Here is a 24,569-nt window from a genome sequence, read left to right as displayed (position 1 = left end):
TATTTACATATTTGCTTACTTGTTTGTTGCCTGTCTCCCTTCCCTATGGCCTTGTCTACTTGTTTACCACTGCAACTCCAAGACCTAGCTCAGCACCTGATGAGGAAGGCTCGTCAAATACTTGTTGAATGAAGTGTGTGAATCTATATTGTTTAGAATCACAATGATTAGAAATGGCAATAATCTGTAATTCCATTTTCCAATGTTCTCTCAGATGCCTACTAAGCCAGCATTCATTCTTTCTATAATCATTCCCTGTAGGAAAATGGTCCACCTTTATAATAAATATCTAAACCTCTGAACCTAAAACTTCTTGGTTTTTCTACCCTTAAATTCACCATGATGTTGGCTGGTCCATAGTAATCCCCAATTAGCCATCTTTTATTTTTTTACTGGCTGTGTTCTTGCTATACAATCCACTGTAGGTCTTTTAGATGGTAACTCCCCCAAACAACTAGATGTAGGGAGTTGAATGTGCTATGTTACTCAGGGATTCTAGCTAAAAGTTAACATAAGATATGGGTTTTAAAGCATATTTCCTCTAATCTGAAAAAGGACTAAGCATCAAGTTGTTCTTTATCTCCACCCAGCAGAGTTTAGAGGAACCTGATAGTTGTAGTCTATAAGATAGTTCCAGAAAACTTCTCTGTATTTATTATTTCAGAATTCACAAATGGATCTAGATCCCAATCACCCATAACAAAATCCACCACATCTAATAAAGAAACTCCAAAATACAGTGTACTATTCTTACTAGTGCAGTAGAGATAAATTGCATGGGGAAGTCATAATTACTGAATTATGAACATTAGTGGTCTCCTTTTTCACCTTGAACATCCACTTACACATAAGAGAAAGGATTTTTTTTTTGGGGAGGTCCCTCGGGGCTATCATTTGGTCTCCTAAATTCAAGTGTAGATTTAAATAAATAAATAAGGTAAAACAAATGAAACCAGAAAGCCTATGTGAAGCTACATAATAAAAAGCTACAGAAGAGGGATGCCTGGATGGATCAGCTCTTTAGCACCTGCCTTTAGCCCAGGGCGTGTTCCTGGAGTCCCAAGATAGAGTCCCACATCAAGCTCCCTGCATGGAGCCTGCTTTTCCCTCTGCCTATGTCTCTGCCTCTCTCTCTCTCTGTGTGTGTGTGTGTCTCAATAAATAAAATCTTTAAAAAAAAGTAAGAAAAAAAGCTACAGAAGAAAGAAAGAAGGTGGAAAGAATGGGCATATGAGGAAACTGTAAGAGAAGTTTTGGGAAGCAGGGAACTCGTAGTGGAAAATAATTAGAGTTTCTGGGAATAACTACAGTGTTAGAGAGTATTAAGAGGAATGATGTTCGGGTCTAAGAAGGTTTTCAAGGTGTGTTGTTTCTTTAGAAAGCAGTCCCTCCCCTTGGCATTTCCTGTCAGAAGACTTGCAATACTGCCTACTGAATGTGTATCTAGTCTGGGTCATGTGGAGTACCAGACGACCTAATCTAATTCAAATAAAGGTTGTATTCATGTTATGTTGCATAGCCTTTTGACTTTGCAGAACAGTTCTTTATGCCTGACATCTTTTTCTGTTGCTGGGCCTTGTGTTTATTATTTTGCATTCTTCTTCCTTTTCTCTGTGGTTCCTAACGTACAGCCTTCTCTTGCTTCTGCACTGTGGACCTACGCAGAGGATGCACAAAGGTTAGCTGCAACCCTCAGAGTACAGAAGCTTCACTGCCTAGCATATTGGTTGATGCACTCGATTTTCACCTCTTAGAATTCTAAAGAAATTTAGCAGCAAAGTGTGGTTCCTGAAGATTATTTTATTCTTATGCAGTATTTGTACTTTCTTAGATATTTTGCCAGATAATCCCATCTACTTCTCATGTCTCTCATTTTTAGTTAAAATAATTATGTTTCAAACACTTCACAAATGAGGGCAGCCCCGGTGGCGCTGCGGTTTAGTGCCATCTGCAGCCCTGGGTGTGATCCTGGAGATCTGGGATCGGGTCCCACGTCGGGCTCCCTGCATGGAGCCTGCTTCTCCCTCCCCCTGCTTCTCCCTCCGCCTGTGTCTCTGCTTTTTTCTCTCTCTGTGTCTCTCATGAATAAATAAATAAAATCTTAAAAAAAAAATTTAACAAATGAACCCTTTACTGCCCAGAATTCTATACCCTATCATGCTGGTAGATAATCCAGATTTCCAATTTTCCTTAAATATGGGCATAGAAAAAAAAAATATGGGCATAGATTTATTTGTTTCATACTGAACGTAGCACTGAGTTAAATTTTAAAATAGAAAGGAAATTTCATAATTGTGATAAATGTGGAGATGTAGGACCAGGAGCCCTTCAAGGAAGGACACATTGCCTCACCTGCTGAGAGTGATGTCCACAAATAGCCTTTGGTGGTAGGCCCCTTCAAGGATTGTCTCAGCCACAAAGACCATTTTGCCCAAGGTTGTATCCATCCAGGCATGGTCTTCCAATGACTAACAGAGGAAAGGATAAAATGGCTTACCAATTTGACATAACGTGGGTAACTCCAGTGGGCCATTTCAGCTTTAGCACTTCCCGTGGAATTCACTGAGAACTTCATTGGAAATGTATAACAGCACAACTTATGCGTTCACTCAATCCTGCTTCCTTTCCTTCCATCCTACAGGTGTTGATCCCAAAAGCACTCCTTAACAAATATACTACCCTCAAAATGTTATCACACCACCTGCTTCCTGAAGAAGCTAACCTGTGACAGGAATTCTTTTTTAAAGATTTTTCTTTTTTTTTAATTTTTAAGTCATCTTTATACCCCAATGTGGGGCTCGAACTTACACGTGACAGTATTCATAAAGCTCAAAAAATATTCTCTTCATGGGAAGAAAGGTAAAGCCTAAATTTTTCTTCAAAATCTAGAAATCATTGCTGACTTTTATGTACAAATAGGTTAAAATTTCACTACTAATGCGGATCTTTGCTTTCAAAACATCTGCTTACTTTTACATTCTGAATATTTTTTTATGTATAACATTTTTTCCTTTAAAAATTAAGCTTTTAAATTCTTTTACTGCTTAAAGACTTTATAGTATTAGGACATAAGTTTATGAGGCACTTAATTACAAATATCTCAGATATTTACTTTAATTTTAGTAGTATTTTCAATGGAACCCATAATAACTTAGAATTTCTAGTGATTTGGTTGGAACATTAACCACACAGTCTATGAAGAAAAAAATGGACAGAACTTTACAATGCTTTAGGAGTGTTTGGTTGGCTTAGTCAGTAGAGCATGCAACTCTCAATCCTGAGGTTCTGAATTCAAGCCCCATGTTAGGCAAGGAGCCTACCTAAAATAATAATAATAATAATATTTTTTAAATTACAATGTTTTAGTATGAATAAAATACCTTTAGAATGCATTCCATTTGAAAATAACTCTTTTTTCTTATTACAAAGCAATATAGCTCAAAATATTTAAACAAAAGAAAAAAAACACCCTAAATTCTATGATCCAGAAAAGTAATAATTGTTTTTGTAGATGTTATTTTTTTTTTAAGATTTTTTTTATTAGGGGCAGCCCTGGTGGCTCAAGTGGTTTAGCGCCGCCTTCGGCCCAGGGCCTGATCCTGGAGACCTGGGATCGAGTCCCATGTCAGGTTCCTTGCATGGCGCCTGCTTCTCCCTCTGCCTGTGTCTCTGCTTCTCTCTCCCTTCTCTGTGTATTCTCAGAAATAAATAAATAAAATCTTTAAAAAAAAAAGATTTTTTTTTTATTAGAGAAAGAGAGAACATGAACAGAGGGAGGAGCTGAGGGAGAGGGAGAAGCAGACTGACTGCTGAGGAGGTAGCCCATTGTGGGGGCTCTATCCCAGGGATCATGACCTGAGCTGAAGGCTTAGTGCTTAACCAACTGAGCCATCCAGGCTCCCCTGTATACATTATTTTAACTTTTGAAATAAACATTCATATTAGATATCTGTTTGCATATAAATGTGAATGCTAATTTCAGTTTTATTTTTAGTTTTTATTTTAAAAGATTTTATTTATCCATTCATGAGAGACACAGACAGAGAGAGAATGAGAGGCAGAGACACAGGCAGAGGGAGAAGCAGGCTCCATGCAGGGAGCCCGGCGGCGGGATCCCGTCTCCAGGATCAGGCCCTGGGCTGAAGGCGGCGCTAAACCGCTGAGCCACTCAGGCTGCCCTAATTTCAGTTTTAATATACTTAATAAAACACATCTTTTAGGAACGTCCATGTTTAGCATTTTGCTAGCAAACTCCTTAAAATGTAATGAAAAATTTTAACATTTATTTTATAATATTTTATAGTATAGAATTTTGACTAACATTGGGTATCACTCCAATGAATTCAAACTAGTGATATTTACTATGCTTATGGAAATTGCACTATAACCTCTATCTTGCCACAACCCAACTCTCATAGTGGCAAACCTCAATTCCAATAGACAAGGAAACACCTCTGTTTCTGTTTTCTTAACCTACAAAGTAAGGGCCATAGGGAGTGCTGGCATGAGTTGTTCTTGTCAGACTGATGCTCCTACATGTAACAAAGATAATCTCTAACTGAATGATAAAGAACAACTATCTGAAGACATTGGAGAATGACCAAAAGTAAGTGGAATATGGAGACAATTGATATTTGTAAGAAAAGAGGTACTCAGAATTCTGTTTTTAGTTTCTGGCATGAGGGCAAGCTTTAGTCTGCTCCCTGCAACTTGGCAAAAGTCTGACACAAAACAGGTTTTTTGGTTTGAAGTTTTCCTGGCTTGAAGAGTAAGAGAACAGAGTTTGGGATAAGTACAGTTGCTAGAAATTAAAAGGGAAATCAAAGGAAAGAGGGACCCAGAGAAAGGAATCTTTAAATTCTTTTTATAAATCTCTTGTTACTCTTGAATAGTGCCTAAACGGGACAAACTTTAAGAGGCCAAGCCCTATCTAAAATAACTAACCTGATTCTTGAGCCCAGTTAATTCAGTTGCAAGCTAACCAAACAAAACCAAAAAATCTAACATTCCTTAGCTATTGAAAGTATAAAAATGTAACACATTTTTGAGAGAAAAAACAATCAATAGAGATGAACTCAGAGATACCCCAGATGTTGAAATTAGCAGACAAATATTGAAAGTGATTATTATAAATGTATTCAAGGACATAAAAGAAAATATATGCATCATGAATGAAATATATGAAATTTAGGAGAGAAATAGAAACTAAAAAAAAGAAACAAATGGAAATTCCAGATCTAAAAAAAAAAAAATGTATTACCTAAAATAAAAATTCACCAGATAAACCTAATAGCAGAACACAGATGACAAAACAGAGTTAGCAATCTTGAAGGTAAATCAATAGAACTTGAATCTAATCTGAAGAACACAAATAATGTTGAAGTGAACATAAGTGAGGCCTCAAGGACCAAAGTCTTAGATATATGTAATTAGAGTTCCAGAAGAAGAATGGGAGAGAGGAATAATGGGTAGAAACTATCTAAGGAAAACATGGCTGAATATTTTCCAAATTTAGTGAAAGATATAAATTTATACATTCAAGAAGCAGAACAAACCCAAAGAGGATAAATACAAAGAAAACCATACTGTTCTGAAGAATGTCTGGCCTTTGTTTCTGGTTCCTAACCTCTAAATCTTTGGAATTTATTGGAATGACAGGAATACTTTTGTTATTTATGATGGGGGCCTAGGACCACATGTGAGTTTAAACTAATGAGATGACTGAGGATAGGGCTGGCCATACTGAATGACTAACCATGTAATTTATAGGGTTGGGGCTTTGAATTAGGTGATGTGAACCCAACATCTGGTGAGGGCAAGGTAGACTGTAGATTGAACTCAATCATGTGGCCAGTGATTTAATTACTCATGCTTATGTAATGAAACTCCAGTAAAACTCTGAGGACTAAGGTGATATTCCCTGATTGGTAATTAGACCTAGTATACCTGGAAGGTGAGATGTTCAGAGGACACAAAAGCTTTGCTTTGGGGACTGTTTGAGATCTTACTTTTTGAGACTCTTTACTTAGTCCTAATTTATATCCTTTATAATAAAACCACAATTATTGACAGTGCTTTCCTGAGTTCTATGAGTCATTCTGGTGAATTATAGGATTTTAGGGGGTAATGGAAACCCTTAAATTTATAGCTAGTTGTTCAGAAGCATGGGTGGCCTGGAACCCTGTAGCTAATTTCTGAAGTGAGGTGAGGATTGTGCCTTTGACTTGTGAAATCTGACTTAAATCTGGGTAATTAGCATCCGAGCTGCATTATATACACCTAGACACATTATCATCAAATTATTTTTTATTTTTAAAGATTTTATTTATTTATTCATGAGAGAGACACAGAGAGAGGCAGAGACATAGGCAGAGGGAGAGGCAGGCTCCACACAGGAAGCTGGGTGTGGGACTCGATCCCGGGACTCTGGGATCATGCCCTGAGCCAAAGGCAGACACTTAACCGTTGAGCCACCCAGGCATCCCTGTTATATTTTAGAAAAGTAAAAATATTTTGAAATCTGTCAGAAAATAATGATGCATTGCATACAAGGAGACTGTGTTTTGAATGATTGGCAACTTCTCATCATAAAAATAATAGAGACTAAAAGAAAGTGGAATATCATCCTTAAAGTGCTGGAGGGAAGAAGGGAACAAAATCATATCATCTCAGAAACTCTACATCTAGTGAAAATGATCTTATAAGAATAAAGGTGAAATCAAATACATCTTCAGATAAAATTAAAAGAATATGTTGACAGTGGGCATGATCTACAAGAAATACTAAGTTCTTCAGGCTAAAGAGAAATAAAAACAAATGGAAATTCAGATCTTCACAGAAGGAGGAGAAATGAAGAGCACTGGAAATTATAACATTATATCATGAGGTTTATAATGTATGTAGATGTAATACATTTGACAACTTTAGCAAAAAAGATGCAAAGATGAGTAAATGAACTCATACTTTGCAAGATTTCTACATTTAATATGAATTGATTTAACATTAACCTTAACTTTGCTGTGAAAAGTTAAGAATATATATTGTGATCCTTAAAGCAACCACTACAAAATAATGCAAAGAGGTAAAATTAAGATCCTGGAATGCATGATATTTATACACTTTCTATGTTTCAGTTAAAATAAAGATAAAGTAAACCTAAGATACACTTTTATTTCGTATTCTTCTTAAACAATTTCAACAAAATATTTTCTACTAATTTTTTGGTAGGGGTAAGGATTAATGATTTTTTTTTCAACTTCTGTCCTGAACTTTTTCTTTTTCTCTTGCCTCTAGAGACAATATTTTGTTCATCTTTGTCTCTGTGTTCCTGAAAAAATTATGCCTTCTTTCCTTTCAATTAGTCACAGTCAAGTAGCGCTTGTTTTCTCTGCAGGGTACTTATTTGTTTCAACTTCATTTCCTGGTCTTTTTCCCCGAGGTCATTGAATCACATTTTGATAAATACGCTGTTATTAAGGTTTACTAGAGGCAATTGCAATTGTAGATGTTTAAAATTAATGTCTTTCATTATAATGAATCAGAAAATCAATGAATTGAAAAATTATTCTCTTTGTAAGTATTCAGCATTAGTCAACATGTCCCTGCTGTGTGTGGAGTGCTCTTCTAAATTCTGTGGGGTGTGATGATGGCAGTATTTCTTGGAGAAGAATGCTTTACAAAGGAGAAATGGGTTAAACACGTGTGTGACAGAACTGCAACTAAGTGACTGGAAGGTAGGAAGCATGGTGGGGTGGGGGGAATGACTAAACCAGGCAATACTAGAGTTCCAAAAGACTTCGGTGTGCCTTGTGGAAAGCTGACAAATCTTCCTACGTGGAGGGAATTATTATAGATAAGAAGGAGAAATCAGCTAAAAATATTTATTGAGTGCTCATTGTATTATATGCCAGTCACTAGAAAAACATGAAATAAAGATAGTACTTTTATAAACTAGTAGAGAAGATTACACATTTTCAGAAAAAAGACAACATAGGTAGTATAAGTGTCAAGGACAAATATGAATAGATGCCAAGCAACATAGTGAAAATGATCACCTAATTGCAGAATTGAATTAAATAGAAGGGACTTTGAAGTAGGTGAGGACCTGAAGTGACAGAAAGGGAGACATGCTTTACGATATCACTCAAAGATGCTCTACGATATCACTCAAAGATCGTCTAGGGACAATGGGGATGTGCTGGCAATAGGATCATCATGATAGGATGGTGATGAATAAACTGCAGGTAGTAATGATGATTTTAATTAAAATAATGCATGGCTTGGAAAACATATCTGCCTAGTTAGAGATTTTGTTTGGGTATGATGATAATTAGATAAATTAGATGGATTAGTTAACTTACAGACACTGTTAAAACTAAACTTCTACATGAATTTATCATAGCTATTTTAAAATGTATTGTGTGTTTTTTAGTTTTACCACTGCACCTTCTTTTTTGCCAGATGAAAAATCATATTTCAAGACCCAATTCTCCTAGCCTTCTCTAAAGTGTTTGACCAACTTCAGTCTTCTGGTTCTTGAATTATATTCTCTGTTTTAGTCTGTTTGGGCTGCCATAGCAAAATAGCAAAGACTGGGTAACTTGTAAACAACAGAAACTTATTTCTCACAGTTCTGAAGACTGGAAGTCCAAGATCAGGGTGCCAGCATAATGTGTGTTTTTTTTTTTTAATATTTTATTTATTTATTCATGAGAAACACACACACACACACACACACACACACACACACACACACACACACAGAGGCAGACACACAGGCAGAGGGAGAAGCAAGCCCCATGCAGAGAGCCCAACATGGGACTTGATCCCAGGTCTCCAGGATCACGCCCTGGGCTGAAGGCAGGCATCAAACTGCTGAGCCACCCAGGGATCCCCCATAGTGTGGTTCTAATGAAGACTCTCTTCTGGCTTGCGGACTGCCTAATTCTTAACTGTGTCCTCACATGACCAAAGGCAGTAGGGATCTTTCTAGATCCTGTTTTATAACACTAATCCCTTTCATAAGGATTCCGCCCTCATGACTTAAGCACTTCTTCAAAGCCCGACTACCTAATGCCTTCACCTTTGGGGGTTAGGCCTTCAACATTTGAATTTTGGGAGGGACACAGATGTTCAGACCATGCATCCTCCTTTTGGTTCTGTGACATTTTACTACTCTAGAGCTTGTGTAGACTGCATGTTCTTTGTCTTCCTTCATTGATTCCATTTGCAGTTCACAGACTCCTCCTATATTTGGGCATAGTTCTCCATCTTCATTTCAACTATATTTTATCAATGTGTATTCTCAAAGCAGTAATTAATTTTCTGTCAAAGTAGAGACCTCTAAGCTTATATTTCCAGCTAAATTTTAGATACTTCAGAAAATTCAAAACCAATTCTTATGCAGTAAATATAAATCAAATTTATCCTCCCCACTAATTGTCTTCCTTTCCATCTTTCATATTTGTTATGATCACCCCCACAAAGTAGGCAAGCTAAAAACATAATTCTCTTTTGTTTTCATCTCAAATCATTGTGACCACTCAGCAAGTTTTGTCTTTCTGTATTGAAATATATCACTGTCACTTTTGCAACACTTTTATTATCCATTATTAGATAGTAGAAAAGAATATACCTAACATATATATGTTAGAATCATAAATAACCAGTGAATCATTCACTGAAGCTCTTTATACATTCTTTCTAGATCTCATTCCCTTGTATATCCAAGCCCAACTATTCACCTGAATTTCTTGTTAACCACTTTCTTACTAGTAAAATTACTTTATCATATATATGTATTTGTGAAGAACATATGGTTTCATTTTGCTTGTCTTTAAAATTTATAAAATTGGTGTTCTATGCGCATTTTTTCATCTATAAAGAGTATAGCTGGAGTCTATTCACTTTCACTACTAAATAACATCCCAGTATGAGAACATATCATATGAGTTAGTTTATCCATTCTCCTGTTAATGGTTATTTTTTTTTTAATTTTTTTAAATTTATTTATGATAGTCATACAGAGAGAGAGAGAGAGAGAGGCAGAGACACAGGCAGAGGGAGAAGCAGGCCCCATGCACCGGGAGCCCGACGTGGGACTCGATCCCGGGTCTCCAGGATCGCGCCCTGGGCCAAAGGCAGGCGCCAAACCGCTGCGCCACCCAGGGATCCCCTGTTAATGGTTATTTTGATTGTTTCCATGTTTTCTGCTCTTATGAACAGTGCTACTAAGAAAATTCCATTCTAGTGTATGTCTCTTGGTACCCACATGTAAGACTTTCTTCAAGATATATTCCTAGATTGAAAACACTTATTCTAGCCTATGTGCTTGTTCAAACTTAGAAGATAGTGCCAACATGTGTTCTGAAATAATTGAACAAATTTATGCTTCTCTTAGCTGTATAAGAGTCTCTGTTACTTCATGTGATGGTTAACTATATGATTAAACTTGACTGGGACATTGGATACCCAGATATTTCGTTAAATGGAATTTCTGGGTGAGTATATTCTAGAGAGTTCTTAGATTAGCATTTGAATTGGTAAACAGCAAAGAAGGTTGCCTTCTTCAGAGCTGGTGGAGATCTCTTGGGGGCCTAAATAGAACAAAAAAGCCTAGTGAGGGAGAATTTGCTCTCTCTTCCTGACAGATTGAGATGACACATGTTTTTTTTTTTTTTTTCTTTCCCTTGGATTCAGACTAACCCCAACGATTCTCAGGGCTTTGGACTTGGACTGAAACTACACCACCAGATTTCCTGGGTCACCAGCTTGTAGGAGGCCGATCATAAGACTTACCAGCCTCCATAATCACATGAGGTAATTCCTTATAATAAATCTCTTTCAATATATAAAGTTACATGTATATATGTATTTTTTTCCAATGTGTTTCTGGAAGACTCTAATATACTTTATATGTTTACCAGTACTTGATTGATATTGTTAGACTTCTTTATTTTTACATCCTGGTTAGTATTAGTTCATATCTGATTGTGATCTTAATTTGCTCTTCCCTTATAGTGAGGTTATGAATATCTTATGCATTCATTCAATATGCTTTCTCATTTGTGAAATGCCTCTTTAAGGTTTTTGCTCATTTTTCTTTTTTTTTCTAAAGATTTTGTTTATTTATTCATAGAGACACACACACACAGAGAGAGAGAGAGAGAGAGAGAGAGAGGCAGAAACACAGGCAGAGACACAAGCAGAGAGAGAAACAGGCTCCATACAGGATGCCTGACGTGGGACTCGATCCCGGGTCTCCAGGATTGCACCCCAGGCTGCAGGCGGCGCTAAACCGCTGCGCCACCAGGGCTGCCCTTTGCTCATTTTTCTATTGTGGTATTTGTACTTGACACTGATGTGTGTTTTTATAAATCCTGCTAAATTTGGTTTGCTAATATTTTGTTTAGGATTTTTTTCTCTTTAAGATTTTAAAGTCTGGCAGCCCGCGTGGCTCAGCGGTTTAGTGCCGCCTTCAGCCCAGGGCGTGATCCTGGAAACATGGGATCGAGTCCCATGTCGGGCTCCTTTCATGGAGCCTGCTTCTCCCTCTGCCTGTGTCTCTACCTCGCTCTCTCTCTCTGTGTCTCTTATGAATAAATAAATAAAATCTTAAAAAAAAAAGATTTTAAAGTCATTTCTATACCCAATGTGGGGTTCAAACTTACAACCCAGGAGATCAAGAGTTCCATGTTCTACCAACTGAGGCAGCCAGGGGCCTCTGGGATGTTTTTTTAAATCTGTACTTATTGGTGAGATGGCTTGTGTCTTTAGTCTTGTTTACATTATCTTTTCACTTTGGTATAATAGAGTGAGTTTAGGGGCTTTATCTTTTTTTTTAATTTTCAGGAAATAGTTGATCCTTGAAAGTTGACTGTAAAATCATATGGGCTTGATTTTTTTTCCAATAGGAAGATTCAAGGTCTTTAAATGTCATTGACTATTCAGGTTTTGCATTCTTATACGAATTTTATAAGTATATTTTTCTACAGTTTATTAATTTCATTTAAGTTTTCAAATTTATTGTATATCATAGTTCTTCATAGCTTCATATCTTTTTAATCCTTTCTATATCTATAAGTAAAATATATGCCATTTCTCCTAATATTATTTGTACCTTCTTTCATTTTCTTTTCTTGATCATTCTTAACAGATGTCTATTTTATTATTCTTTCTAAAAAGAATCAACTTTTTTCCCCTAGCTCACTAATGTGTACTTTTATAACATTTCTTATCCTTTGGGGGCATTTATTCTGTTATTTCTCTTCAAACTATTAAATTTGGTTGCTTGTATCATTAATTCATAGCCTGTTTTCCTTTTTGCCACAAATATTTCAAGATGCTAACTTTCTTCTAATGATGATTTGAATGACTTCTCACAGGTTTTGGTATGCCATGTTTTTAATATCATACAGTTCTAAATATTTCATATTTGCCATTATAATTCATTTATTTTTAAAAAATATTAATTTTAGAGAGAGAGAGAAAGCTTCCTCTTTCTTGTTATCTCTGTCGCTATCTTTGTGTGTGTGTGTCTCAAATAATACGTAGAATATTTAAAAAAAAAAATAAAATATACAGGCTCTCTCCAGGACAAGGAGCAACCAGATGGAGAGGCCCTTCAAGGGCCTGTTAACAGTTCTGATAACACTGATGCTCTGAGCTGGGCTGCCCAGGAGCTTGATACCTGGCTGGACATGCTTAGGGCAGTGACCCAAGGTAATAGCTGGTGGAAGGAGATCTTATCCACACCCTTCTAGATGGATGATCTGGAACATGCTTGGGGGCTCTGTGCTAGGTAGTTGACCTTTGGTGGTCCAGGAGCTCCCAGGCAATGGGCTTTCCACTAAGCACCCCAGAGATTCTATTAGTCCAATAAAGACAGAGAGCAGAGTCAGCGCCACACCTAAGAAGAGGTACATGGGCAGCCTGGGTGGCTCAGTGGTTTAGTGCCGCCTTCAGCCCAGGGCATGATCCTAGAGGCTCCAGATAGAGTCCGTGCATCAGGTTCCCTGCATGGAGCCTGCTTCTCCCTCTGCCTCTCTCTTTCTGTGTCTCTCATGAATAAATAAAATCTAAAAAAAAAAAAAAAAGGTTCAACAATAAGCTTCATGGCTGAAAAGATCCACTCCTTTTTAGAGCAGTAGAGTAGCCTTCTGCTTCTGGAAGTTCTCTGGATCCTCCAGGAGGAAGGGCCTGGAATGGCCTGTTCACTGTAACAGTGGGTCATGTTAGAATCAGGAGAAAAGTCAGCCAACCCCGGATGACTCAGAAGACAAAAATGCAGCTTGCTGCAAAGCACAGAGCAATACCACCTACACTGCTCACATATCAATTTGTTTTTGTTTATTCAGTTTTTATTTTCTACCTGTTCAAAAGTTGTGTTCTTTACTTCTGTCATTTAGAAATTACCCAAGAAATTTTGCCATACATATTTAACAACTTTCCAAAGAGGAAATTCAATATCTGTATCTCACCTTTTACCATATGTATTTATCAATTAACAAATTCGAAATTTACTCTCCATATCTCTTTTTATCCTCCTTCTGTTTTTTCCTCTTCCTCCTTTTCCTTATTTTTTGATTCTTCTCCATTCCCTCTCTTCCCTTCTTCTTTCTTTGGAGGTGTCACTTTCTTGATTACCCAACAATGATATGTTTGTCATCATTTGTCATATGATGTCAAATATGTCACACATATTTATAATGTAGCAATGGACCCTGGAGAGAAATCAGTCACATAGTAGGTATTTTCTGTCATTGACTTGATGGTAGATACCAAGAATTTCTGGATCATTTTAAGATGGAAAAAATTATGTCAGTTTTCTTCCATGGTGATTATGCTTACTGGCTGACATTCTTCTCAAACTCACATGAAAGTGTTCATTTTCTCAAAAATTTGCATTGTATAATATCAAATTGTATAATTTATATTGTATAATTGCATAATTCACATTGTGGAATATCAAATCCTTCAATTTTTGTTAAACTTTAATTAGAAAAAACAATGTATTATTTGAGGATGAGCTTCTTGTCTTATATATACTAGATTTTAGTTATTACTCTCCTATGAATTGCTGATTTACGTCCTTTGCTTACTTTATAGCAGTGGAATGCCCAAGATCGAGTCAAATTGGACAACAGCTTTGGTAGAGGGAGGGGTTCAAGCTTCAGAAGGGATTCTGGACGTTGGATTAGGTCACCTTCAATGTCTCTGCTAACTCTGCTAAGAATCTGTGATTAATAGTGGACTGAAATGCCCAGAAACCTAGAGCTGAAGAAAACCTGGTGTGAGATGGATTTGTGTGCATTCTACTTTAACAGAGCAAAGGAATCACTTCTCAGTTCTGTTTTGTAGAGGAGCTGGTCCTAGAGTTGGAAGGGACATGGAAAGGAATTGTCAGGGCAGGGCTAATGATGATTATGACATATGTGGAGGAGGGCAGAGTGGAGCTTTGAAGAGTGATAGGGCTAGGAGAAGTGGACTTTAGGGAGGACAGCTACTGGGAAATTGGGCTGTTGAGTTTGGCCAGTAGTCTCAACATTCCAGCTCAAAAGACCATGAGGAAAGGGTGATCTGCCTAAGGGTAAGTGGGGATAGGGCAACTAGCTTTGGGTTGATTTTCCCATACAGTTCCATGTGATGATTGCTATTGGGATTTGGGCATAGAAGACAGACTTAAACATAAAGATAGTCCAAATGATGTGTCAAGGCTAAAACTGATGCGTAATATACAGATAGATATTTAAGAGACTTGCCCTGAATCTTCATTCTGCCAAATGCTAAAGAAACCTCTCAGAGTTAAACAGTGTGTATTTAGGTCGAAGGGAAGGTATGTTGCAGGTGTGTATGTGTTGGTATTAATAATTTAAATGGCACTTAGTTAGAGGTTAGAACTCATCAAGGAAGTTCATTTTCATAGGGTCCATAAGCCTTATGGAAGTTTTTCTCTGGATAGTAGAATAGGGCTGGGAGGATGGAGGGAGGAGATACCTTTGGTATATAGTAGACTGACTGCTTTGATGGATTTTCTGAGAAATAAAGTAAGTAAGGGAGAGAGTGAGGAAGACCTGAGCCGCTGTAATTTCGAGAAATTTAGAGAAGAGCAAGATAGCAGCGAGCCAGTGCAGGGCGTGGCGGGTCCAGTGGGTCTCGGGTCTGGGAAGGTGGGCAAGCAGAGGGCTGGGCCTCGGGAGAACGGCCACCCACTTTCTGCCCCCTCACTCTTTCTCTAGAAAAAGAGCGTGGTTCGGATTGCGGGGCTGACCGCGGCGCCACCCGCGAGGCCACCGCAGAGCCCGAAGCGCCGCCCTTGGCGAGCCGGAACCTCCCAGCCCCGGAGCCTCCCTGCCCCGGAGCGCCGCGCACTCAGCACACTTCAGCACACTTCAGCACAGGACGAGTTCCAAGCGCTCTGGACGCCCGTGGAGGATCGCCGCTCCCCACTTTCGCCTGCCTCCGGAGGTGGGTAGGGGGTGGGAGCCGGGAAGTCCGGGAGTCGTCGGGAGCCCTCGCCGAGACCTCTTGTCCCCCCCAGGTGGGAGCCGCCTGCGACCCCGAGCCAGCGCAGCGCACGCGGGACACCGCGCTGCACGCGCGCCTCGGCGCGGGAGAGGTACTGGATCCGCGCTCGGGCTCCCTCTTCCCAGCCCAGATGACCGCCCCCGGAGGGCGCGGCTCAGGACCGTAGCCCGAAACTCTTGTGGGAGACAATCTCAGGCCCCGCCCAATCCTTTTCTTTTAGGACTCTATCATAAATTGGCACTCGCAGCTCATTTTGGAGGGATCACAGTTTTTGACGATGCGAAACGACCCGAATAACAAGTTTAAATTGGTTTCTTTTGATTTGTCTCTTCATCCTAACTTATGTTAGGGAAGGTGTCAGACAGCCGTAGATTAGTAAGGAGGTGCTAAAGTCTTCTGGATCTGCGCCCTCTCCCCTCCACTCCTCTATCCAGGCTGTCAAGGTTTTGTCAGGGACATTTACAGGGCCATCCTGGAATAAGGTCTGTGGCAATTCAAAGCCAATTTAGTCCTTGACTTCCACTTATGTAGCCAGTGTGCTGAGTGATCAGTTAGTTGGCAGGGAAACTTGTACAAAGAAGCATTAGAGAATGCCAAGATTTTGCCGAATGCCTTTGGCCCTGCACTATATCTTATTAGTTATATTACCTTTATTGTCTTCGTGCTCCTTCAGGTATGTATGTTAATCTTCTCCAAACAGGTCGGAACAACCTGAGAAAAGCCAGGGACCTACTAGGCATCAGTGCATAACAAATATTTTGCAATGAATAAATGTAAGAAGCATCAGTAACTTTGAAACTTAGTGCTTGAGCATTCAACACCATTTGGGCTAATAGATTGGTAACATCTAAGTTAAAAAAAAAATGAGTGAACACCCTTGTCTCATGGTTACACATAGAATGGGCTCCATTCTGATCCTAGTTGGAATGCGTTGTGGTAGGAGTCTTGGATAGGGAGAGAGAGGAGACCTGAGAACTTGCAGAGCCATATCATAAGAACTTTTCTAGTTTGTAAAGGGAGAAGGTTGGAGCACATGCTTTTAAAGATTTCTTTCAGCTCTAAAAGTCTGTTATGAAATGAATCCATCACATTGTTATAAATATGTTTTGGATTTCAATGGCTCCAGAAGACTTCATCAGAAGGTTGGTAAACAAGTTGTAACTATTTTTTCAAAGAAAGGTCTGAGAGTTGGCAACTTAGAAGAAAACCAACCAATACGTAGTAGGCAAATTTGGCTTGATCAAAACCAAATATATATGTATTTACAAATTTTTAGGCTTAAGCAGATCATTAAGCGATTGAATAATTTTCTTTTTTACTTAAAAATATATTCTTTTTAAAAGAAACAGATGAACACTGGAAAGGAAAGGAAAACTAAAATAAGATAAAAACAGGGAGGCAAACCATGAGACCCTTAAACATAGAGAACAAACTGAAAGTTGCTGGAAGGAAGGTGAAGTAAATGGGTGATAGACATTAAGGAGGGCACTTGGTGGGATGAGCACTGGTGATAAATCCCTGGTTTCTGCCCCTGAAACCATTGCAGCACTGTATATTAACTAACTTGAATTTAAATTAAAATGTAAAAACTTAAAAAATATATTCCTTGTTTTTTGTTTTTTCCTCTATAGAATATGGGTTTTGCCACAAGAAGATGGTTCTACCTACCACTGGGCTGCATGATGCTGATCAGTCTGATTAATGCTGATTTTGAATTTCAAAAGGGGGTGCTTGCTAGCATCAGCCCCGGCATCACGAAAGATATTGATTTCCGGTGCTGGAATGCTTGCTCTTTGACACTGATAGATCTCAAGGAACTCAAGATACAGCACAGTGTGGATGCTTTCTGGAATTTCATGTTGTTCTTGCAAAAATCCCAGCGGCCTAGACATTATAATGTCTTCTTAAGCATAGCTCAGGATTTCTGGGACATGTATGTAGACTGCTTGCTTTCACGATCTCATGGAATGGGCAGAAGACAGGTGATGCCTCCCAAGTATAATTTTCCACAGAAGATAACAGAAGGTAATTTAAATGTGTAAAGAGAACAGCAGTTTAGTTTTCTTAAAAATTCAATATTTAATCCTTATTTGCCAACAAGTGAGCAAATTTGCCATATTTTTTTCTTATATAATTGATTTTCATTATTTATCAACTGGAGGGGCTCTGATATAGAGATCTAAATGATTTTTTTTTTTAAGATTTTATTTATTCATGAGAGACACAGAGAGAGAGAGACAGGGACAGAGACACAGGCAGAGGGAGAAGCAGGCTCCATGCAGGGAGCCTGACCTGGTACTCCCTCCTGGGTCTGTCTCTAGGACCAGGCCCTAGGCTGAAGGTGGCGCTAAACAGCTGAGCCACCCGGGCTGCCCAAGATCTAAATGATCTTGAGATGTTATTACATATACATTTGGTAGATCATTAAAATTGTTACCGTATTTTCCCCATGAATAGTTCATAAGAAAGCTATTTAACACTATAATTATTCCTATTACATTTATTGAAGAAATTTTAAACATAGGACATATAGTTAGGCTTTAAAAAATTTTTTTCAGTAGGGTTATTTAAAAGGAAGAAATATTAAGAGTCACATTAGAGTAAGTATTAACAATTTCTCCTCTCTAATATTATAGGACTGGATTTTACAAAACATGAATATTACGTATAAGAGAGAGAACATGGGAAAATACCTCAAGCAAGGTGACATCAACCTGAAAGTTTCATTCTATCAGTATTTCTGAGGTCAAATATTTTCTGTAGTATTTATCAAAATTGTTATTTCTAATTCTTCAATATTTATGAAAGCTGTATTTTCTTGATGTGTAAAAGCTTTATGGCTATTGAATTAGCATTCCCATCTTTTCAGATAATTTGTCAATAATTTTTTATTTGGAAGGCATCTTTGTAAACCATCTTTAAAAAAGCATTTAAAATGCAAATGCAATATATTTTTAAATACAGTAGTCAATGGAGTAATGCTGTAACTAATTTTATAAGGTATCTTATACATAATGTTGACTTTAAAACAGTGCCAAAATTAATGCCAGTATTGTCCTAAAAAGTAATATTTAATCTTGATGTAGTGTACTGAGTGGCTTCTGAAATGTACATTTCATCACTGAGCCATCCTATGTATTAAAGTGTTTTTCTATACGTTAAGGACTAATTTTTTTTATGTTGTCACCTTTATTGTCTTCATATTTTAAAAAGAATAACAAAGGTAATAAACTTTGTTTTACTAAAGTGCAGTCTGGTAGAATTTTTGTCTTTAGTTTTTTAAATTATTATTTCCTATTTACATCTCACATCTTATTCCAAAGAGGATATGAAGCTTTAAAAATATATGCCAAGCAATAGGATAGCATGAAGTAGATGAGGAAACTAATATGATAGAAAATGAAGACAGGAAACTAATAATATACAGTTGTAGTTTAGATTAATACTTTCAAATGCATGTTGTAAAAACTTGTACCTTTGACAAAATAGTAGCTGTAAATTGGTCTAAATGTCCTACTTCTCAAGGTGAAGAAGGACTCATGAGCAGTTTCAAGATTCACATTGTTGATAAGAAAAACCAAACAATATGTTTAGGAGAAGCCCAGCAATTGCTAGGACTAAGAAACAATAAAAATCCTGGGTTTTCGGGGATCCCTGGGTGGCTCAGCGGTTTGGCGCCTGCCTTTGGCCCGGGGCTCGATCCTGGAGTCCCGGGATTGAGTTCCGCATCAGGCTCCCGGCGTGGAGCCTGCTTCTCCCTCTGCCTGTGTCTCTTCTTCTCTCTCTCTCTCTCTATCATAAATAAATAAATAAATCTTTAAAAAAAAATCATGGGTTTTCATAATGGCAACCATGGAATACAGCACTGTGTTTTCAAGTATCCTGGCAATGTCAGATTCCCTTCAATGAAAGCTGATGCCCGCACGCCCAAACTCAATTAAATATAAATAATTGTAAAAGCCCCAAAATAACACTGAACAAGTGTGCCACTGGTAGTTAGACTTGATTCAAGAATAAACTTTTTTTTTTAAAAGATTTTATTTATTTATTCATAAGAAACACAAAGGCAGAGACACAAGGCAGAGGGAGAAGCAGGCCCCCTGCAGAGAGCCCAATGCGGGACTCGATCCCAGGACCCCAGGATCATGCCCCGAGCCAAAGGCAGATGCTCAACCACTGAGCCACCCTGGCGTCCCAAGAATAAACTTTTAAGGGTGGAGGGGGTGTGACATCCTTTGAGTTATGGACCACTTTGAAATTCTGATGAAGTTATAGACACTTTAGTAGGAGTTACGTGTACACAGTGTAAATCATTTGTGTATGATTTGGGGGTTTGGGGTCGTGAACCCCAGGTTAAGAATATGTTTTTAGTTTTATATTTTTTTGAATTTTTAAAGAATTTCCAATACTGAAGAATGAATGGATTGCATAGCTTTCAAGTATTATTTTACAAGTATTTCATATACTTGAGTTTACATAATAATTGGTTGCAGATAAATATGAATTTGTAAGTCTAATGAATTCCCACATTGAAAATATTTTATCTTGACAATTAAGGACAGATCCCTAACCTCATCAAATCAATTGGCTGAGAATAGGTCCTGTGTTCTCTTATTCAAATGACTAGAAAGATACACAAGAAGTTGCCTAATTCATTTCCTACAGATGGAGGCAAAGGATTGATTTTCCTTAGAGAATCTCTTTTACAACCTGTGGGCAGATGATCAAAGCTCAAAAGTTCAATGGCATAAGGCAAAACCAGATAATTTTTGCCTACATTTTTTTTTTTTTTTTTTTTTTTTGCCTAAAAACAAAACCAGTTGTCATCACCATAGTGGTTACAACTTCTATTGCAGCAATGATGAACTTTTTAGCGTTAATAAACTTGTTAGCCTTCCAAAATGGGTTAATTGCAAAATGGATTTCTAGACCTCTTAGTTGAATTTACAGGCTACACTGGATTATTAAAAATAGTAAAAATAAGGACATTTTGTTGTTCTAAAGCCAGAACAGTTGATTTAAGCCTTTTTGCTGGTACTTAGATATCATATTCTGTTTAAAATCCCCTCCCCAGGATCCCTGGGTGGCTCAGCGGTTTAGCTCCTGCCTTTGGCCCAGGGCATGATCCTGGAGTCCCAGGATTGAGTCCCACGTCAGGCCCCCTGCATGGAGCCAGCTTCTCCCTCTGTCTTGTGTCTCTGCCTCTGTGTGTGTGTATCTCTCATGAATAAATAAATAAAATCTTAAAAAATAAATAAATAAAATCCCCTCCCCACCTCACAATTTTTGGCACAAATCATGCCATTTGCATATGGAAAATTTATTCTTTTTTCATTATTCATTCATTCAACAAAAACTCACTGGGCTTGAAAGTACACTGCTAAATAATCCTTGACTCACAGAGCTGCCATTGCAGCGGAACAAAGGTACAGTAGGAAATAATTCAAAAGTAGTTTTATGATATCAAAATATAAGTTAAAAAATGGTGGTCATGATGTGGTTGAGTGGGGAACAATATATATTTCTCTTTTGCCCTATTCAAAATCATCTGACTAGCTGAGGCAAAAGATCATTTTTTAACTTTAAAATAAACTTTTTATTTTAGAATAGTTTTAAGTTTGCAGAAAAGTTGCAAGGATAGTGCAGAGCGATCTTGTATATTCTTCACCTATTTTTTCCTATAGTTAACATTTTACATTAGTATGGTATGTTTGTCATAACTAATGATCTAATAATGATAAATTATTAACCAAATTTCATATTTTATTTGGATTTCACTAGTTTTTCCCTGATGTCCTTTTTCTGTTCAGAATCTCATCCAGGACACTTTACATTGAGTTATCTTGTCTCCTTAGGCTCTAAGAAGATGACCTTGACAGTTTTGAGTACTGGTCAGGTATGTTGCAGAATATCCAATTTGGGTTTGCCTGATTATTTTTCTCATGGTTAGACTGAGTTTATAGGCTTTTTGAGATGAAGACCGCAAATGTAAAGTACTTTTCTCAATACTTCAGATCAAGGGATATGTCATCAACATGAGTTGTCACTGATGATGTTTAACCTTGGCTAAGGTAGTGTATACCAGGTTTCTCCACTGTAATGTTATTTTCTCTTCTCTGTGTTCTTTGGAAGCAAATCAATAAGCATAACCCACAGTTAAGGGTATGAGCAGTTATGTCCCACCTACTGAAGAGGGAATATCTACATAAAGTATCTGGAATTCTTCGTATGGGAGATTTGTCTACACTCCCTCCCTCCCCGTCGTCCACTTCCTTCATTCCTTTTCTTTCATCATTTATTTATATTAGGGACTTACAGACTTTTTAAATTTATACTTTGGATTATAATCCAGTACACTACATTATTTATTTTGTTTCTGAAATTGTTCCAGCTTTGGTCATCAGGAACTCTATAGGATGTTCTAGATTTATCTTGTGTTTTTCCACCCATCCCTGGAACCAGCCATTTCCTCAGGAGCCCTGGTTTCTTTAATTGGAGAATATTATTAGAAATTAAGATCTGAGCTGTACGTGTTTCTGTAGAATTTTGACCTGATAATACCAGGCCAATTCCTGAATGTCAGGGGCTGCCTTTTTCTTTCTCAAAAAGCATCCTTGACTGTAAATTTAATACAAACAATTATGAAACATAATTGCTAATTAAGCTTAAGTCTAAGTAAGCTTAGACTGTGTTGGCAGAAAGCGTACAAAAATAAGGAAAACTAGTTTCATTATGTCCTTCATGAGTCCTCCTACACTTGAAATCTTTGTTTAGTTTGTCTGGTCATAGTGTAGAGGAATATTAACAAGTTGTGGCACTTCAGAAGGGGCTGGCCAGATATAATGTCTGTAATAATTAAATAAGAATGGTTACAGAAAATGGATATTTGACCTGAAAAGACTTAGGCTGAACATGATAGTTTCCTGTGATATGAAACGTACTGTGTGCTCCAGAAGACAGACTGAGGATGAGATGAATGAGTTATTCACTTGATTATTCACTGGTTTTCATCCAATCTAAGCAAAAACTGGCTAACAGTTTAATCATGGAATGAGCTCCCTCATGTGGTAAAAATCTCACTACTGAAGTGTATGGAAAAACATTTCATTCATATTCCTTAAACTCCATTTTTATTCTTTTGAGTTTCTTTTCATTTACTTTATAAGCAGAAGTTTCAGTTTGAGGGCTTGAAATTTTGTCTCAGCTGACTTCTGGAAGGGAAATATATTCTCTGCTTTTCAGTCTGGATAGGCTAAGTGGGCTCAGGAATGGTGTGGGAGCACAGGGTGTGAGGAGAAACCTATTAGTGACATTATCAGCCTATTCACTTGCTCACTGCAAGGGTGGCTGTATTGTAATATACAAACTCCATGCATTGTCTGTCTACTAAGGGCAAGTATCTGGATTAAGCAACACTACCCTCCATCCACTCACATTTCTTCAACTGTTAAGTGGCTGCTAAGTAACAACCTGCCCTATTTTACCTTTTCTTTTCCTGATGGGTAAGATCTGCACAGCACAGGGGAAAGGTCCACAGATATCACTGATTATTTTAATTGTAGTCAGCCCTAATCAGTTTGGAGATATCAAGTTGTACTACATATAAAAATTATATTCAGCCAAGTAATATCAATTCTATTTCTACATGTTGGTTATATAAAAGTATTAGTTGGGATCCCTGGATGGCTCAGTGGTTTAGTGCCTGCCTTTGGCTCAGGGTGCAATCCTGGAGTCCCGGGATCGAGTGCCGTGTTGGGTTCCCAGCATGGAGCCTGCTTCTTTCTCTATCATGAATAAATAAATAAATAAAATCTTTTAAAAAATAATAAAAGTATTAGTTAATGTAATAGTATTTATGTCTTGCCATTTTAGAGAGGGTCTATCACTGGATGGAATAAATACATTTCAACTACTTTAATATGTCTGTGTTTGGCATTATGTGTTTAATATTTGGATGAATCTTCCTTTTGAGCTCAGGGCTTTGCAGCATTTGCGGAGCTCAAGGGAAAGGCTGTCAGGAGCTGAGGCTGCCATCACACTTATTTAATAATTTATTTACTGATGTATTATTGGTTTCAATAATGAATGAAATGTGGTTTCTACCTTGTCCTTAGGGAGCTTAACAACTGAAAAAGGAGCTTATAGTCTACAAAATGATGCAAAGATTTATTGTTCTTAGCCATGGACACTTCATCTTGATTCTGTATCTGGTATACTTGAGGTATATCTGGTGCTTTTCCATATGGTCATTTCATCATTGCATGTCTCTATCCATGTCTGTTTTTGTCCCAGTAACTATTCTCTCATGGAATCTTTGTGCGTAGGGCTTCTTGTGAGGAAGAGGAACAAAATATACCTTCCAGTATCTTGGTGGTGGCAATGATAGAGAAAATGATTCAGGAGATGCAAAGTTCCCTGGTAAGCTGATATACATTTTCTACTCCTGTAGGCTGCAAGGACAATGGGCTGCTGGGCCAGGATGTGAAGCTGCTAGCTAATGGTGTACTGTCAACTCATTCTAATTAGAACATTAACAACAGTTGCAGTTTCTCCCCTCATTGCAGATTATGCTACCTTCACAGATGGGGATAATAGAAAATTCCTTGAGGAATGTGAGTTTGGGGAAAGGAAAGAGGAAGAGGAGGATGAAGAAGGAAGTAGGAAAAGGTGGGCTCAGTGGGGGGTGATGGAGCCCTCTTTTATTTGATAAAGTGGATTTTATGCATGTTTTCCCAACTTTGCATTCAGTAGCATCATACTGGTTGCTTGTAATTGGTCACAGTGGGAGTATTTATACCATCTAAATTGGCAAACACTACAAATGAGGGCATTTTCCCCTTGAAGAGCTTATTGTTACACATTTACCAGTACACTGTTGAGTGTGCCTATGTGCCTAGAATCTAGACTCAAATTCCAGTATATTTCCCTACTTAAGAAAACAAGATCTTGTCTCTCACAGTCCTGGACATGAACTCAACTTTGTGGCTTCCTGGGGTGGGGGGGGTTGATGGGAATGGAGACAGACTATGAAAATCTCTTAATGG

The 24,569-nt window shown here is 37.8% G+C and overlaps 1 protein-coding gene across 5 annotated transcripts in view; it reads left to right on the top strand.

Annotated features, from left to right (window-relative positions):
* The window catches only part of FAM237B (family with sequence similarity 237 member B), a 30,170-nt gene extending 11,383 nt beyond the window's left edge, over nt 1–18,787 (top strand). The window contains exons 5-9 of one of the 5 annotated variants that reach the window (XR_007401986.1): nt 2,642–2,859; nt 7,578–7,733; nt 10,720–10,818; nt 14,107–15,465; nt 15,539–15,617. Coding sequence is in view for 3 of the 5 variants with exons in the window: in XM_025471440.3 (XP_025327225.3) it covers nt 17,160–17,550; nt 18,162–18,196 (426 nt within the window). In the remaining 2 variants the exon portion in view is untranslated. Of the gene's footprint in view, nt 1–2,641; nt 2,860–7,577; nt 7,734–10,719; nt 10,819–14,106; nt 15,466–15,538; nt 15,618–15,643; nt 16,199–17,156; nt 17,568–18,161 lie in introns of those variants that run through there. The other 4 variants (XM_049093541.1, XR_007401987.1, XM_025471440.3 and 1 more) reach the window with 4 other exon arrangements.
* The last annotated feature ends 5,782 nt before the right edge of the window (nt 18,788–24,569 follow it).

The sequence above is a fragment of the Canis lupus genome, chromosome 14 (genome assembly GCF_003254725.2).
Source record: "Canis lupus dingo isolate Sandy chromosome 14, ASM325472v2, whole genome shotgun sequence".
Lineage (NCBI taxonomy): Eukaryota > Metazoa > Chordata > Mammalia > Carnivora > Canidae > Canis > Canis lupus.
The sequence above is the reverse complement of the archived record's forward strand: the minus strand, read 5'-3'. Positions and strand labels throughout refer to the sequence as shown.